We start from the raw sequence: 18535 nt of genomic DNA on the forward strand, positions 1-18535 counted from the left end.
TAAAAAAAATGTAATATTTTTCCCAGCAAAATACTGCTGAAACCAGCCCCAAATCATGTCTGTTACAGGCCTAATTCATTTATCTCACTTTGATGACCGATATGACACCCTAACAGATTTCACGTATTGAGTACATGGACATCATTGCGCTAATATTCCACTTTCAAAACTGGGATATACAGAGCTCAAATGTATCGTTTGATTTCAATGGGAGGTCTTGTCTCGAGAATTTACGGACAAGATTCTGTAAATGAAGACACTAAATTTTTCACTCGTACGGTACAAACGATCTGAAAGTCGACTGAATGGTATAATGCTTAGAAATCCTAAATTTATTTCAGATTTTTCAATATTGTGATCTAGCCGAAATATTTTTGCAGACGAGAATATGAAAATGAGGACATTTAATTTTTCATTCTGAAATTCGTCGACTGAATGTTTTTGTCTTGGAATTCTAAATTTGTTCCATATTTGCTTTTATTATTAAAAATATATTACATGTAAAATGATCAGAAAATTCTATTGCCAACGGTCACTAATGATTGCTTCTAAATTTCTTATACTCAACTAGTGTTTCTGCGTAGTCCAACCCATTGGAAAAGTTAAGATAAATGTCCCTCTAGTGGTGGTGATCATATATAGCATCCATGACATCGTTAAGTCAGTGGATACAATGGTGTATAAAAAGTAATATTTTGCAAAATCCAGCAGAAAGAAACCCCCAACTGATAACATATTTCAGTTGGTTCAGACTTTCGTTCATCGTGTGCTTTCCGAGAAGCACTATCCGGTCCATCGCTCCCCACCCCCGAAATGCTGGGCGAAGTGCTCCTGAAAAGTCTTACATATCTCCTCAGGCTCGTTTACCAACTCACCTTGTAGGTTCTCCAAAGATCGAATTGTGGAATCATTTCCACGTTGGGCTTCCACCACTCGGGGCCCATCCAGCGGCTCTGATCCCCTCGCAACCCATTGCACGAAGTCTAGCCCTGACAATACACCCCATGTGTTTGGCTTCGAGGTGCTGGTTTAATTCCAGTCTCTTTGCCTTCACCTGAGATGTACTGCCAGTCATCACGGCTTCCTCTAAGGTCTTAGCTAGTTCTACTTCCCTCTTACGTTCACTAAACCTATGCTATATCTAATACTCAAATTTGATGGCTCTTTTTAGGGCGTACTACCTTTTATTGTAAATTATGCTTCTTGTCAATGCCCTCTATATCAATAACTTAATCCGTTTCGTATACTCCTCAATCGCCAAAAGGGACTTATTGAGTTTGCAGTAGCCGGAGCCTCTACTATTTAACTTATCTAGTTCCAGCTTACAAATGACAAATTTATGATCACTGTAACTGACCAAGTGAACTATAAGACTAAAGCTGCCGTTGATTAGCTCCAAGAGGCCATCGCCTCTAGCTAGCTATATGACACACGAACATGTGTCCATTATAACCATTGAAAAGGGGAGGTCAGCCGCTTCCCCTTGCTGGTCAGGCATCTGCAGTCTTATATTTATGGACTGCCAAATTAGCTTGGCGATAACTGTTGATTATCATTCTGTTTCTCTATTTCTTTTGTTGCCACTTGGTTGTCTTCCTCCTCGCCTTCTTTTTCTGTTTTTTTCTTGCATTCAGTCCTTACGTGACCTTCAAAGCCCACATTTAAAACGGCGAGGTTTTCTCTCTTCAACTATCACTCCCAGTTTTGTGTTCATAATGTCTATGACTTCTGAGTCAAGCTCAACAGGGTTTTCTTTCCCCGCCGATCCGTCCAAGCCCGTTCGCTAGACAGTAGATAGGGAAAGTAGGAATCTCGTTGATCCGTTCATGCGCGTCACTAATTAGATGACGAGGCATTTGGCTATGGTATTATAGACTTTTTAGTCTCTCTTCCCTTTATTTATAGTGGGTGGTCCCACTTTATGCTTCGCCGTTAGTGACGCGCACAGGATACAGGCATAAATGCCAAGCCAAGACGATCCCACTGTCCCGAACAATATTAAAACAGATAAAAAATAGCTAAAATATTCTCTAAGGCGGGTATCGGTATTTACAAGTCAGTTCGGTTTTCTTTTTATTATCGTATTCAGTTGGGTTAAGCTATGTCATCGTACTGGGGTCATGCATGAATCCCCCGATGCTGAAAGCTAGTCTCTCAGCATATTGTACATTAGGATCATAGCCGTCCGGCTAAGTAGTCGTCGAAATGACCTGTCTTTTATGCCCAGGGCGTCCAGTGCCATACTCGCAGGTCGGCACCAAGCACCACAGGCACCGATTGGGAGCCCATGCACCTCCACCGGCCGATCGAACTCCTGCAAATGCAATTGTACGAGCGGTCGGTACTTGCGCATTTTCTCTAGGGATGCCTCTTTCAAGGCATCCCCTTGTTCCAATCTGACGGTCATATCGACTACCACTACTTTTCCGGACGGCTAAAGACCAGATCAGGGATCAGCCTGGAGCCACCTACAATGTAGGAAGGCTCCACACTGACACTCCAGCCATAGTCCACAGCTTCCTTCGCCATCAGGCTACATATCTTATGCCTGGCGAGTCGTGGCCCTTTAAGAGCGCCACATACTCCGCTGACGTGAGAGATGGTCTCTGCTCCTAATCTACATCTCGGACACGTGGAATCGCCACAGAGACCACGTTAGAGCGCATCTTGAGTAAACCCAAGTAGCACCCCTCCGTAATCCTACCCGGCCTACTTATCCAACTATTACCGATTGCATCGCCACGATACGCCGCCGCGCACGCCCCATGCACCGGCTGGGCCGCCCATCTGTGGGAGTGAACCAGCCGGATATTAGGGTTGTACTCGGTAGCGCCCGCAGCTAGCAACGGCAAATCGTAGGATACTATAAGTTGCTGGTTCTGTTCGGTTAATCATGCAGAATCCGCAACCTTCCTAACAGACATAAGAGGTCAGCAGGCGAAGGTTACGGCGAATGGCGCACTTTAGTATGTCTCACCATCTGGTGAAGACTCAACCCACCGTCACGCAGGCTGCAATAGAGGAAGGAAGAGGACGTAGTTTCAGGGAGATGTTACATCCTCCTAGCCCCCTCACGGATGGCCGTGTCAAGCCGCTCAAGAATTCCCCTTGACGGCAGCACCTGTACTAGACTATGAAAGAGCCTAAGCAGGTAATATTGCTGCAGCAAGAGAAACTTCTGTCGGGGTTTCAGCAGAGCTCTGCATATTTTATTTATATCCAGAGACATATGCTCCACTGGTTCTAAACTAAACTCCCGACATGAGTTTGAAGTGCAAGTGGGAATGTTCAAACCTAGATAGGATGCTCTTTCCCCTGGTTCTACTTGTTTTATAGCGATACCATCAATGCTCGGCGGAGTATTATGATTGACTAGGCAGGACTTGCTCCTGCCGCGGATGGAGAACCACGCACACTTTCCGACATTAAGTCCCAGCCCACCCCACGATAGAACTCCAAGCATCTGTCGATAAGAGCCTGAAGACCATCGTGCGATTTCGCAACCAGGACCATGTCCAGGTTTTCTGCTCTTCGGCTGATAGCAGCAGTATTTCTTCTAAATTTAGTAAGACTGCTGCCACAAACCATTCTGATTCCATTTCCGGCGGAACGTTCGCTATTCTGATCCTCGAGGTTCTCCTCCCCATGTATATCTGAAGGAGTACCACCACCTCTGTTCGCAATGGCTCGACCGAGTACTATTTCACCTTCTCGGCCGACTCCATACGAACCTCTATTGTTGCATACCTTTTCCCTTGAATTACGTATTTTGTGTGTTGCCATATTGGCTTTAAACATTTTTCAATTTCTTTTTCGTTGACGTAATCGATTTTCTTTTTCTCCACGTATGTTTTGAATATCACTGTTCTTTCTAACACGTCAGTTTGGATATTTTGAGGAGGGACCACTTTCACTTCAGTCCCCTCCTTTAACAACTCTGTGATTTTTTTAATTATTGGTATTTATCTTTCGAGTTTAACTCCCTGCCGCTGCTGCAAAATTCACGCCTTTCATTTTGTTATTCACTTCGCCAGTTGCTAAACTCGCCACCTCAATGTTCCTTCTTACGTTAAATCTGTATTTTCGTTGTCATTCCACTATGGCTTTCTTTCTCTGTACTAAAAGATGAGCTTGACACTGAACAACCGAGTCCTGTGCGGTGCTTGCTTTGAAAATGTTTTAGATTTTAGAAAAAAATTAATAAAATCGACTTTCATACTGGAGAAAAATTTTACACGGATTCAGACAGTCCATGCATTGTGTCGTCTGGTATGTGAATACTTTTCTCACACTCTATCTATGACCAGTGATATCACGACCTAGTTCGGATGTAGATGTCGCATATGGCCTACGTGGACATCATTGCGTTAATGTTCCACTTTCAAAACTAGGATATACAGAACCCAAGTGTATCGATAGTGCTGAATAGGAGATGCAACCCCAATTTCCCGAGCTAGTCTCAATATTTTAAATGATATCGCAGATATGCATCAGTTGGTTCACTTTCGTTGAACTAGTGGTGGCATTGTGTTTTCTGGCGAAGTAATTTATCACACTTTGCCTTTGACGAGCGTTATGACATCCTAGCTTGGGTGGAGATGTCGCATATGGTGTATGTGGACGACATTGCGCTAATGTTCCATTTTCAAAACTGGGATATACAGTCCAAGTGTATCGTTTGATCTCGATGGGAGGATTGGCCTCGAGATTTTTTGTGTCGTCTGGTACGTAAATACTTTTCTCACACTTGCGATTCAGCAACCTTTCCCTGTTATTTTATGTGGGCGGTCCCACACGCACTCCGTCGATAGCGACGCGCACGCTGTCCATCCGATGTTTGCCCGTCCCGCTCTGCCATGGCCAGTGATCGAATTCACGGCGCCAGACTTCATTTCGGCGGTTGTCATAACCGGGTCTTATGTCGAGTCCAGGGTTTTCCTCTCCCCCGTCAGGTCCATCTGAACGCCCCCTGGGCGGCATCCGTGGTGTGGCGTCGCTTGGTATTCTCGTCTGTCAGACGATTGTTGTCTCTTTTCTTCTTTCCTTTTTCCTCTTCTCTTTCTTTCTTATGTCGAGTCCAGGGTTTTCCTCTCCCCCGTCAGGTCCATCTGAACGCCCCCTGGGCGGCATCCGTGGTGTGGCGTCGCTTGGTATTCTCGTCTGTCGCACGTAGTACCGTGATTTGAAAGACAGTATTCATTGAAATTAATACATTTTTGAATTAATATTTGCGAGAGAAATATTTTTACACCTGGATAGAATGTTACTGCAAGATAAAATTACAATGTAATCTACTGAATCCAAACCATTCCATTACTATGTTTGCACATAAAATAAAAAAAATAATTATAAAGTCAGTTTACAATTCTTACAAGCATTTGAATATTTAAAAATATATCGAATAAATTCAAAGTAAAAAAAAAAAAAAGAGAGCTATATCCAGTAAGTTCACCGCTATAAATTCATCTCAAAGAAAATTCACCGTTTTTTCTCTTTTCCGATAAAATAGTTTTTAACTCTTACTATGGATATATTTCCTCGGTGAATTTTCTTCACGGTGAACTTACCTTTAGGTTTCCGTATTGTTGGTCTATAAGAGATATTTGACGAAGTTTCTTAAACAAATTCTCAGCAGTTTAGTACTTTTAATTTCGCTCTTTTCTACAACGAATTGGTGAAGGAGATAGTGGTGTTGCAAATGATTTTCTTTATTACTCACTAGGGGGCGACATAGATGGGACACTACAAAATTTTCTTCAAAATCGGTATATAAATCAAAGTTCCTGCCGAAGCAAGGTACACAGGCCTTGCTACCACCTCGTAGAAAAAAAATTAAATAAAACTTTAAAAATTTTTTTTAAAACTGAGGGGTCTCCGACACACCAGTCCTCAAAAAAAAATCCAGGTGAGGACCTCATCGAAGGGGTATTCCGTGTCGGATCCGACAGGAACTCGAGTGGCATCAATTCCTTAAGCCTATCAATTCCTTAACATGTTAAACGTGCAGATCATTGCAGTTCTGCTTAGCAGCCTCATGAAACGTTTGTCTTTAATGTGCAGTGCTGCCAATGCTTCCTCGGCCTCTGAGCACCATGCGCCGCAGGCCCCTATCGGGCAGCCGAACACTCGTACCAGTACACCCAGCTCCCCTCGGAGGAGCGGAATTAGCGGCCGGTATTTTCTCTTTCTCGCGCGCAGCGTCACTCAACGCCGTGTCCTGCTCATATCGGACGGTAACATCAACGATGACAACCTCGCTAGAGTTGTGAAACACTAAATCGGGGATATATCTGGACCCCGATACTCGATAAACCGGCTCCCAGCCGGTCATCCACCCATACCGCTCAGCTTCCCTAGCCAACAGTCGGCATATTCGAGTGTACCTGGTCAGTCTCTTTGTTTTGAGGCGTGAGCACTGGCCACTGATGTGGGAGATCGTTTCAGACGCACTTCCGCACCTTTTGCAGGTGCTATCGCCACGACCTCCACGGGTGAGGCATTCACGTGTGGGAAACGTGTTGGTCCTCATCTTGAGTATCCCCAAGTAGCATCCCTCCGAGATTCAACCCAGTCGTGTCAGCCAACTGTTTCCAATCGGGTCCGATTTGAAGGCGGCAGCACACACTCCCTGGACCGGTTGCGAGGCCCATCTCTTGGCATGGATGAGGCGGAGGTCAGGGGCGTATGGATTGCCATCATTTCGGACAGATGGTAGATCGAACAGGGCGGATAGCTCCTCGTTTTGATGGGCGAGATCGGCAGCCTGAGCTATCATGCGAACAGCGTCATATTCGGAGCCCAGTAAACGCAGGTTCCTACGAATCACGTTCTTCGGTATAGCGCGCGCCAACTGACAGAGGTTCAACCCTCCGTCCCTTCTTGCGCTGTACAGGAAGCTTTTCGAGGTCGAGTCCGGGAGATGGAGCATTCTTCGCGCCCCACCTCGTACAATCATATCCAATTTCTCTAACGCCACCTTAGTGGGTATCGCCTGTGTCAGCCTGTAAAACAGACTAGGCAGGTAATACTGTTGTAGCATCAAAAACTTCTTTAGCGGTGCCCGGCGTAGTTCGTTTATGCATCGCGTTATGTTCTCATCTGATGTTCCCCTATTCTGTGTCGACCGGGGACGAACCCTCATCCCTAAGTACGGCACGCTTTCATCCGGCTCGACTCGTGGTACCGGACAACCATAGTGTCGGCGGCGATGACGCATTGACTAAAGACTTTCTCCAATTTCGAATGGAGAACCACGCGCACTTGGAAACGTTAATGGAGAGCCCCACCGCTTGGTAGGACTCCGAGCACCGATCTAAGAGGCACTGTAGACCCCGGCTAGAGCCGGAGACTAGCACTAAGTCATCCGCGTATGCGAGGCCCGCCACGACCGCACCTCCGACCTGCAGACCCATATTTGCGGGCAGGCTGTCCAGCAGTGGATCGGTCGCGATGTTAAAAGGGTGATAGGGCGTCTCCCTGTCGAACACCGCGCTTTATCTCAATGGGCGCGCTACTACCGGTCCCTATCGTGAAGGTAGTGGTACAGCCCTCGTATAGCTGTCCCACTAATCGAATCAGGTGGTCGTGGTAACCGAGCCTCCTCATGCCCGCAGAAACGAGGGAATGCGAGACAGTATCGAAGGCTTTGGCTAGGTCGAGAAAGGCTATTTCTAGCCCCGGGAGTTTCGGTCTTACATGCGTTGTCCCTCGAGAGATATCACGATCTAGTTCGGATGTAGATGCCGCATATGGCCTACGTGGACATCATTGTGCTAATGTACCATTTTCAAAACTGGGATATACAGTCCAAGTGTATCGTTTGATCTCGATGGGAGGACTGGCCTCGAGATTTTTGCGGACAAGATTCTATAAATGAGGACTCCGAATTTATTCATACGTTTACAATTATCTGAAAGTCATTGACCGAATGGTATATTGACAAGAAGTTCCACATTTATTTTTATATCGTTTTTCCTTTTCCTGTATTTATAGTTTAGTTTTTTTAACATATCGCATGTGAATTCTTCATAAACGTATATTTCTAACGATTGCTTCTAAATCTGTTAAACTAGCCAGATTCTTGTTACTAGCTGGTGAAACCAGCCAGTAAATAGTAGAATCATTGGTGCATAAAAATATTTTGACACCAAATGATGCTTGTTTTCAGTTGGTTCAAATTTACTTGAACTAGTGTTGGATGATCTAGTCTCCGTTGTGGCCTAGTCTCTTTTTTTTTTTTTTTTTTTTTTTGTCGTTATTTATAGTTTTCTGAACATGTCGCAAGTCAATTCACCAGAAAATTAGATCATGATATTGGAACTTGACATTGGAGACCGTTACTCCCAATATTTTTTACGAAGGGGACTATGAAAATGAGGACAGCAAATGTTTCACACCTACATTTAAAATGATCAGAATGTTCACTGAATGGCATATTTCCATCTTCTGTATTCGCTTTTTTTTTTTTTTTCATTAGTTTTAGTTTTCATAACGTGTAAATTCATCTGAAAATTATTGCTAACGTCTGATTACTTCTAAGTCACTAGCAGCCACGTAGCTAGCCGATTGCAACTGGGGGTGCTGAACAGGGGTACGGACAAAAGCTCCTACTTAAAGTGTGAAAGTGGACAAAAGCCCCATGCTTATATTTTTCGGGGTTTTTTTCGCCCCCACATTTCTTGACGCCTAACCTGGTCAAAACTTCTGATATAAATTGTATTGTTTTTTATATTTTATTTGCTGTAATAACTGAGGCCATGCTGGGGTATCACCTCGAATTTTTAGTTGAATGTATTGACTCAAATATTTTTTAATGATTTTCAAGAAGCAAATAGTTAAGCCTAAAAGGTATTTCTATATGCTAGAGATAACAGCCAAATCTTTAAACATTATTTTTATATAATTTCAAATAAACATCGACCACGAACCTGACAGTGTGTCTTCTCAACAATTCGAGGATTTCGTTTTGCATTGGTGCTGAGGTGTAGGTCGCAATAAAAAAAATGCACATATCGAGCAGATGTCGGCAATGCCTGTGCAGAGTTTTAGATCCAATAAGGCTTGCACAACACCTCATAGACCCTCTCCACTTCGACATTATCCAGAGACAAGCCGGAGCAAGATGTCTGGTGCCAATGAGTCGCAGGCTCAGGGATGTGGGAGCGCCGTGATCTCTAGCACAAACCAAAGATCCCCAAAATGTCCAATGCCATTTCCTGCATATCTGGTTTTATATCAGTGACCTTATCCTAGAGGCATGCTTTAACAAAAGCTGAGGGGCGCCTCACTCCCAGTGGTCTTTCAGCACGCCGGACATCACCCCGGAATTTCTGCGTACCCGTGCTAACATTTATTGGATGGCCGTTGACTCTCAAGAGGTCCTCCGCCCTTTGACGGGTTTTGTTTTTCATCCCGCAGGGTGTCCAATAAACACCCTCCTCACCAAGCAAGCTTGGTGGGGTTGCCGGTTTAGTCGCCGACGACCCGACCATGCAACAGGTTGTACTGGGTTACATGTTACCAGTAGCACTCGAAAGTGACCTGACATTCTAGGTTTTACAAAATGGATTAAAATTGCCCTTTTTATGAAAGCAAATTTGATACTCTTTTTACAGAAGGTCCATGCATTAATGTATTGTAACGTATCGCACTTAAGCTTTGACGAACGTTATGACGTCCTAGATCAAAACTGGAATATGCACAGGCCCATGGGCATTCTTTGAGCTTAATGAAATGACTACTCTTAATATTATGATCTAGTCTTAGTGTTTTTACGGACGAGATTCTTAATTTTTCACTCCTACATTTAAAACTATCGGAAAGTTGACTGAATGCCATATTGCCTCAGAATTTTTTCTTTCTTTTTCCATTTTTTTCCCTTCCATTATTTAGTTTCCAGAACATATCACATGTGAATTCATCAAAAAATTACATTACTAACGCTTTCTAATGATTGTTTCTAAATCACAAGCGTTCAACTTTCTCTATAGAATCCAACCAATTAACCTAAATGGTGGTCATTTACTACATCCACCACATCTTTAGCCAATAGGTTGATTAAATTGCTGTTCTATTAGCTGGTGAAACAAGTCAGTCGCTTCAATGGTGTATAAAAAAAAATCTATTTTGCAGAGCAAAATATTAGAAACAGGCCCCAAATGATATCTATTTCAGTTGGTTCATACTTTCGTTGAAATGGTTGTGGGTAATTAGGTGCAGATATGAATAGCATATGGGAACCGGTATTAAGGAAGGATAGGAAAATAATAGATTTATAAGCCCTAAAATTCACTTTATAATTGTCCACGGATATATGGCGTAGTGGTTAAGAGCACGAGCTAACCCCAAGATTTCGAGTTCAATTTTAGGCAGTGATCAGAATAATAATATCGGAAAAATACCTTAGGAATGAGAACCAGGTTCGAAATTCCCTCAGGACACCTGAAACGTTGGTAACAAGAAACAAGATGAGGACAAATCTGTCAAATGTAAATATTTTGTTGCTGTTCTAACAAGACAGAGCTATGAATAACGTGCATGCCTACATTTGTTGTTTAAACCCATGTTATCTCCCTGTCTTTATATTTTCCCCCATGTCCTGTTCTTTTTATGAAATGGTTGGGTGATATTTGAGATGTCTAGTTATTTTTATTTAGCAGGTAGAGGGACTGAATCGGTTTTTTTACGTTGGCTTGTCTGTATCCGTGTAAAGGATGCTCAAATTTTTATTCATCTCGTAATTTGTAAACATACACGAGCGATTTGTATAAATGGCAATCATAATCGCCATGGTGGTCAGAGCTGATACATAGTTACCGTGAACAATAATTCTAACAGGCTTTATATAGTTTTCATCATGAAGCCTAGTCACCAGCCTAAAGTGTTTTTCCGAAGAAAGGTAAATTTGCACTCTTTAGAGCACAAGACAAAATATCCTGCGGTATTTGCTCGGCTCTTTGTTCTGAATTTTTGGTTGGTACGCTTAATATGTTGCTCGCTTTAATGCCACCACTTAGTTCTGGCTTTTTTTTAAATTTTTTAACGTTAATTCTGTTGCAAGCATTTGGGCCAGGTTTTCGTAAACATTTGTGGCTAATGATTTAACATTGAGTTGTTCCAGCAACAAGTGTTTACTAATATCAGCCTCGTAATAGATTGCAGAAGTTTGCATGTTTTTTCAACAAACAGTACTTCGAGCGCTCATAATAGAGCCCGATGTCAAAAATCATGTTATATACAAATCATAAAATGATGTATAGCACCAAATGATGTATAAATTCAAAGTTATTGTAAAAACGAAATATATTAATACCATTGTAAATAAGAGTATTTGCTTCAATTTTTGTATTGATTCATCTTATATGGTGTTATCTGATTTTAAAATGTGTATTTTCATTTTCTCCTTAAATATATCCAGTACAGTTGGACCAAAAGCGTAAATGCATTGATGATTGGTATTGTAGCAATAGCCATTTTGAAATGTGGCGCGAATTGGCAATATGACGTAATGTCTTTGCCGAGGAATTGTCATTTTCGTTCTTTTCCCATTGGTTACTGTAACTGCTCGTATAAAGATTCTAGAAGTTTCGTACAACTTCATATCACCCACAATCTAACGGAATGATAGATTGTGGGTGATATGAAGTTGTACGAATTCTATTAATCCCCAACAATTTATTGAATTCTGCGAACAGGCTAGACTCAAATTGTCTACCACGATCTGTTGTCACTGTATTTGGAATGCCAAATCTAGACATCCAATTGGTAAATAAGGTTTTTGCTATAGTTACTGCAGATACGTCTTTTATCGGATAAGCCTCGGGCCATCTCGAAAAGCGATCGATACGTCAACAAATATAAATTATCCTCACATGGAGTTAAAGGTCCAACTATATCGATGTGGATATGTTGGAATCTCGCATCTGGATTTGCAAATGTACCTAATGGTGCTTTGATATGACGCTGTACTTTTGATTTTTGACATTGCATACATGACTTAACCCAAGAACGAATATCTTTATTCATACCAGGCCAAACAAAACGACTTGATATCAACTTTAATGAAGCTTCTATACCTGGATGAGATAAATTATGTAAGCTAGAAAAAAGCATTTTTTCTATGCTTTTCAGGCACAAATGGTCTCGAAAAACCTGTAGAAATATCACACCAAATATGTGAATTACACGAATGGATCGGCAACATTTTAAATTTTAAAGAAGTTGAATTGAAATTTTTATATAAAGAAAATTCTTTATCTGCAACTTGATCCTTAGACATTACTTCCAAATTTATAGTGTTTAGTGAATTTAATGCATCTACATTCATTCTAGAAAGTGCATCTGCTGCTGAATTTTTAACACCCTTGATATAACGTATATCCACAGTAAACTGAAATAAAATCAAGGTGTCTAATTTCTCTAGGAGAATATTTCTCCGAAGAACTTTTTAACGCATATGTTAATGGTTTATGGTCAGTGAATAAAGTAAATGACCTACCTTCAAGATGTCTGAAATGCTTAATTGACAAATAAGCTGCCAACAATTCTCTGCCGAACACACTGTATTTAGTTTCTGGTGCCTTGAATTTTTTTGAAAAAAATGCTAATGGTTGCCAGGAATTACAATGAAATTGCTGTAGAACGCCACCGATTCCAACATCGGAAGCATCAACTATTAATGATAATTTTGCTTCAGGAACCTGATGGTTTAGAAGTGTTGCTTTACACAGTTTCTCTTTAATTTTTTTAAAAGCTTGTAATTCTGTTACTTTTAAAGTTATGGCTTCATTTTTTTCTTTCTATTTTTCAATAGCTCAGTTAAGGGATATAAGGTTTCCGTGACTTTAGGAATAAACTTTCTGTAAAAATTAACTATCCCTAAAAATTCTCTGAGCTTCCTTACATTATTCGGTACAGGAAAGTTTTTTATTGCTTCAACTTTTTCTGGTAATGGGCGAATTCCATCTTTATCTATAAGATGACCCAGAAAAGATATGGTGAGTTCACCAAAAATACACTTCGATGGATTTATCACAATGCCAAAATTCGTCAATCTTTCGAAAAAATTTTTTAAATGTTCATGTGCTTCTTTTGATTCTAACAGTTGGCTAGAAGCCTTACCAGTAGTGTTGTTAGGAATTAGAAGTGCTGTTAAAGAAAATATACAATATTCTCCTGCTGAACTTTTGTACGGAACAACATTAACTCTACCTGCTCAAATGTTCGAAGAAACTAATTCTTTCAATGGAGATGTTAATGATTATGTAACTCGTCTTAAGAGATTTCTTACAGATATTCCTTCTTTTACAAGAAAATTGCAAAATGTTAAAAGCTTCGTTTCTTCTGATATAAAATCTTGGACACATGTATTTGTACGTAACGATGCTGCTCATAATTCACTGAAATATAAATACACCGGACCTTTTAAAGTCTTGTCAGTTAGAGACAAAACTATGACTTTGGAAATGAATGGAAAAAAAGAAATTGTCAGTGTCGACAGAGTAAAAAAAAGCTTATTTCGACCAACATTCATGTCATGAAGATGTGAGCAATACATATCAACATAACTTGAAACAAAATGATATTCAAAGAAACAAATCCAATGTTAATGGAAAAACAAAGTCAATTTTGAAATTACCTACAGATGTGAAAAAGACTAGAAGTGGTAGAATGGTACATTTTCCAAAAAAACTTTCTCAGTTTGTTTGAAGATTTTCAAAAAAGTTTTTATATTCCTGGATTATATAAAAAATTTTTAAAAAATTTTTCCAGTGAAATGAAATGAATTATATATATGAACATTATAATTGTAAGCCGTATTGGAAAGGCTAATTTCATATGTTTAACATGTAAATTATAAATGCATTTGTATATATAGATATGTTGTAACCATTAATTCAAATGTTGTATAAAAAAAATATGTATTACAAATTTCCTTTCGCAAAATTTTAACAATTTTTCTGGCGAGAGGCTGATGTAGCAATAGCCATTTTGAAATGTGGCGCGAATTGGCAATATGACGTAATGTCTTTGCCGAGGAATTGTCATTTTCGTTCTTTTCCCATTGGTTACTGTAACTGCTCGTATAAAGATTCTAGAAGTTTCGAAAAGAATGTTTGTCCTGAAGTTTCGATTCTTTTTGATCAGGTTGAGCAGTTATAAAAACCCTAGATTTGGGGAGACTTTAGTGTTCGTTCGGTAGTCATTCAACTCCGACACTCACTCTTTTGGAGACATCGGTAAATTTTTATGCCATGTCTACGTTAATCACAAATCTATTTTGATTTGTTGGTTAACGTATAAGATAGAAAAAGAAATTAGCTAAGGAATTTAAAGTCGTTTTTCTTCACGACTAAGTTATCTTTCTTCTTGTAAATAAATATAAAATGTTATATTTATAGAAATAAAATAATTAAAAAGAAAATGTTTCTCTTCACGTTTGTTTTTCAACTGAGCATAGATAAATATGCATTTCTGTAATCTTTGTTTTATGTTTCTTATAGCGGTTTAAAGGACACGATTAAAATATTCAACATACATGGTCGTTGAGTTAGCGTTCCATGCGTATATGTCAATATGACGTTACAACTGCAGTTAGGGTTAAAGATACAATAACACTTTAGTATAAGTGACGATAAATCATATTTTCCCTTACTCGGAGGAAAGCCTAAATAAATATAACTTAAGAGAAAGCTTAAGGTAGAATAAACCGACAGCCGCCGTAGGAAAGTATCATACCAAAGTGAAGCACACGATCTGGGTTGCTTTACAATAGACAAAAATTAATTTTGAAACTCTGTAAATTCACTGCACTCGCCTTTTTTTTTTCGTTTTAGTTTTCATCTAAAACGCTCAGACCAAGATTTGTCAGTTGACATGGGAATGATATATTCTAATTAAATTTGTCCATCACCACGTGACAGCCCAGCAACAAAATGTCTAAAATACTAGGTGTGGGTGCAAGTGGTTTGTTTAGAGCACTAATACTACAGACAAAATATCTAATATTGGTTTTTATCTAAAATTGGAGGCCGTATTTCAGAGATAGATGATATAATTTATCCTTTGCTATCTACCATATTTGACTAAGTTTTTTTTTTTTTTCACTTTTGAGGATCAATAAAATAAAGATAGCCTGGATGGGGGATAGAATATGCAACACTGATCATGAATAAACTATGAAACCAGTTGGTTGGGTCTTTATCCCCAGTTATTGAACATTACCTCTGTGGTGGAGACGCTAATTTCACAGCGAGACTAACTTCCTGGGGACATAACTCTATTATTTATAACTTTGTAGATGTAACTCGTTTCAAATTAAATCCTTATTGAACAATTCTTAATGGTTTAAAAATATTTTTCACTAAAGTCCGATTTTTTTTGCTTTCTCCCAATGGATCATATGACTGAACTTGCCAGCATACAAATATAATGGCTAACGATAAGGATTCCAATCGGGTCTTAAAATATATTTCGACTATATTTAAGTTCCGATTCGAAAAGGACTTTACAAATTAAAATCTCATGACGTCTTCCACAGAGGTAAAGGATATCGTGGTAATCCACCGACAGCAGAGTCGCTTGGGTACTAGGCAACCACGATTGGTTGATAATTTCTATACGTCAGTGTTCTAGTCATAGGTAAGATGCGTATTTAGTGGCATAGTGCTAAAAAACAAAAGTGAGGAAACACAGTTTGTGTTATTAGATGAAGGGCAGTGAACCCTGCTGCTACGGAGATCAGTATAAATTCAGTAGGGGGGAAATGTTTTCTGATTTTAGTGGCAGATGGAATATTTACTAGGATAGTGCTTGAGTGATCCTTGCATAGGTCCTATCATTTTTGCGATTTTTGGTTACAGATGGTCCCATAGTGTCAAAGGAACATCGTAACAAACGGAGAAGCTGAACTTTTCCTATACACATACAGCATATACGGTCAGTGTCTCCTCAAATGTTCCGTGGCTCTGATACAGATTTGGATGGAGGATGGGAAGTCCACTATTCAGGTGTGATGTCAACTATGCACAGGTAGGATATTCACAAGCCTCTGACAGATTGTGATATACAATGGATCACACTAGCCTCCTCAAGCTTAAACTGAAAGAAGGACCACTGGCTATTGCAAGTATATACACCAAACAGCGGGTCCAAATCCTTCCTTCAGGAAATCACTGCAACTTTATATAGTCAAAACTGGATCATTTGTAAAGGGAACTTCAAAGCACATGTTGACACTGATCACTGGACACACAAAGGAGTGACTAGGAAGAATGGTGACCCTGAACTCTGTGAATGGAGAGGCCTTACCAGAGTTCTAAGTTGGAAATGAGCTCTCCTTTATTAACACGATCCTCCAAGTCAAGGACATCCATAAGTATATTTAGTATCTTTGGGACAGATGTCACTGACAGGTTTTATTATCGTCTCTGACCTCTGTGATTCTGTACTGGACCTTTTTGTGTAATAAAGATGGAGCTATCAACTGACCACCTAGCTGTCTGCAATGTGAGATTATCTACAACAGGAAGAACTCTCAAAACTGGTAAGTCCAATACGACTCACAGGATAAAGCAGGAAGCTCTGGTGGATGATAGGATCAGAAACAAATATGTATCTAAATACAGAAACTTTACTGAACAAACTGAGGATATGAAATGGAGTGGAGATTTTGTTTGGTAGTTTCTTCAACTGTATAATGCTTTGAACAAAAGCGGTGTGGTGCTAGCTAGTAAAAGAAACCCCAAGTTTAACCAGGAAGTTTAAAATGCCATCTGAGCAAAGGAGGCTTACAAAGCTTGGCTTGGAAACCAGTCTCCCCTTCAGTGTAGGTGGTACACATTGGCGTGAAAATTGCTGCAGAAACAGTAAAAACGTCCAAGGTTAAGTTATAGAACTTTGTAGTTAAGCTGGACTTTGTCAGAATACTTTATTGGCCAGTCTAAAGTCAGACAATCTGCCAAATTCGTAAGAAAGCCTCTTCTATACTTGCCATTAAGAACTCGACTGGGGTTCTTCCCTCTACAGAAAGGAGCATTTTTGGAAAGTAGCTAGGAATTTTTGCTAATCTCCTGAATTCGGTCATGATAAAATCTGATGGACACAGGGTGCCATCTAGAGGCGAAGGTTAACGTCACAGAGGCTGAAGTCATAAAGGCGATTAAAGCGCTCAAATGCAGCAAGGTCACTAGAGAGGAGGAAATTCGGTTTGAGCTGTAAAAAGCCTTAAATAGAGGAGGTATTCTCTGGCTGACTCGGTGGATATTGCAAATATGAGCCGTCGATTGTCTCGGCTGGGAATGAATTGAAAATTGAACTGGCTTAGCTACAAACAGGAACTGAAACCGAGTTGCAAATGCAGCTCAAAAGGAAATTTTATTGCCACTCAAAAGTTTTGGGGGATGGAACTAAAATACAAGATATATTGTCTGCTTTCTCAAGAACTCTGCCGCCAGCAGCAATAAAAATTATTTTAAATTTAGACACAATATCAGGAATTTGAGGGAAGGGGGTTAGTCGATCATATTGATTCTAGTACTCACTGGTACTTTATTTTACTGACATTCACACCGAGAAGGATGAAGGGCAAGTTGACTTTAGCGGGATTTGAACTCAGCACGTAAAGAACCGAACAAATGCCGCAAAGTACTTTATCTTACTATTGATTCTGCAAGTTTATCACCCTTAAATTTCTAACATATGCAAAAGCTTGTGAGGTTAGTCGATTGAACTGACCCTACAAGGAAGGAAAGCAAGGTCGACCTTGGTGGGATTTGAATTCAAAATGAAAAGAGCTGAAACAAGATATTTTTGTCCGTCTCTAGCGATTCTGCCAACTCTCTGCTTTCTTGATTCCTTCTACTATAAGCACAAGGCCTCAAAAATTTGGCGGAGTGGGGAGGGCAGATGATTACATCGATTCCAGTGCTAACGATTCCGCGAGTTCGCCGCCTTTGCCTCAAATTCTTTGCACAAGGCCAGCAATTTTAAAGGGAGGGGACAAGTCGATTACGTCGACCTCAGTGATCAACTGGTGAAAGGATGAAAGGCAAAACTGACTTTGGCAGTATTTGAACTCAAAACGTAAAAAGCCAGAAGAAATCATGCGAAGCATATTTCCCGACGTAATAACGATTCTGCCAGGTCCTCGCCTTCCGAATAAAGATTTCAAATGTTAGCATAAGGCCAGCAATTCCGGGGAAGGAGTAAGTCGATTACATCGACCCCAGTACTCAACTGGTACTTATTTTATCGCTCCCGAAAGGATGAAAAGCAAAGTCGACCTCGGCGGAATTTGAACTCAGAACGTGAAGACGGACGAAATACCTCTACGCATTTTCCCCGACGTGCTAACGATTTTGCCAGCTCACCGCCTTTCGTATTCCTAATAATTTCTAATATAGGCGCAAGGCCAGTAATTTTAATAGCGGTTTTAGTCGACTGGTACGATATATTTTCTATCCCAGATGGATGAACGGTAAAGTTAACATCGGCGGGATTTGAACACAGAACGTAAAGCGTCAAACTAAAAATACCG

General features: G+C 40.3%; 1 protein-coding gene and 1 long non-coding RNA gene across 2 annotated transcripts; one reads left to right on the forward strand and one right to left on the reverse strand.

Moving 5' to 3' along the window:
* Positions 1 to 661: 661 nt before the first annotated feature.
* On the reverse strand, positions 662 to 9101 carry LOC118763652. The gene is made up of 3 exons (XR_004999419.1): positions 4763 to 9101; positions 4282 to 4293; positions 662 to 1875 (listed from the first exon to the last, which is right to left on the reverse strand). It is a non-coding gene; the product is annotated as an uncharacterized LOC118763652 (long non-coding RNA).
* A 2397-nt stretch (positions 9102 to 11498) lies between these two features.
* LOC118763556 lies at positions 11499 to 13538 on the forward strand. The gene is made up of 2 exons (XM_036503126.1): positions 11499 to 11503; positions 13103 to 13538. Exons 1-2 carry the CDS (start codon positions 11499 to 11501, stop codon positions 13536 to 13538), a joined length of 441 nt encoding a protein of 146 aa, XP_036359019.1.
* Positions 13539 to 18535: the final 4997 nt, after the last annotated feature.

Source organism: Octopus sinensis, linkage group LG5, assembly GCF_006345805.1.
Source record: "Octopus sinensis linkage group LG5, ASM634580v1, whole genome shotgun sequence".
Classification (NCBI taxonomy): domain Eukaryota; kingdom Metazoa; phylum Mollusca; class Cephalopoda; order Octopoda; family Octopodidae; genus Octopus; species Octopus sinensis.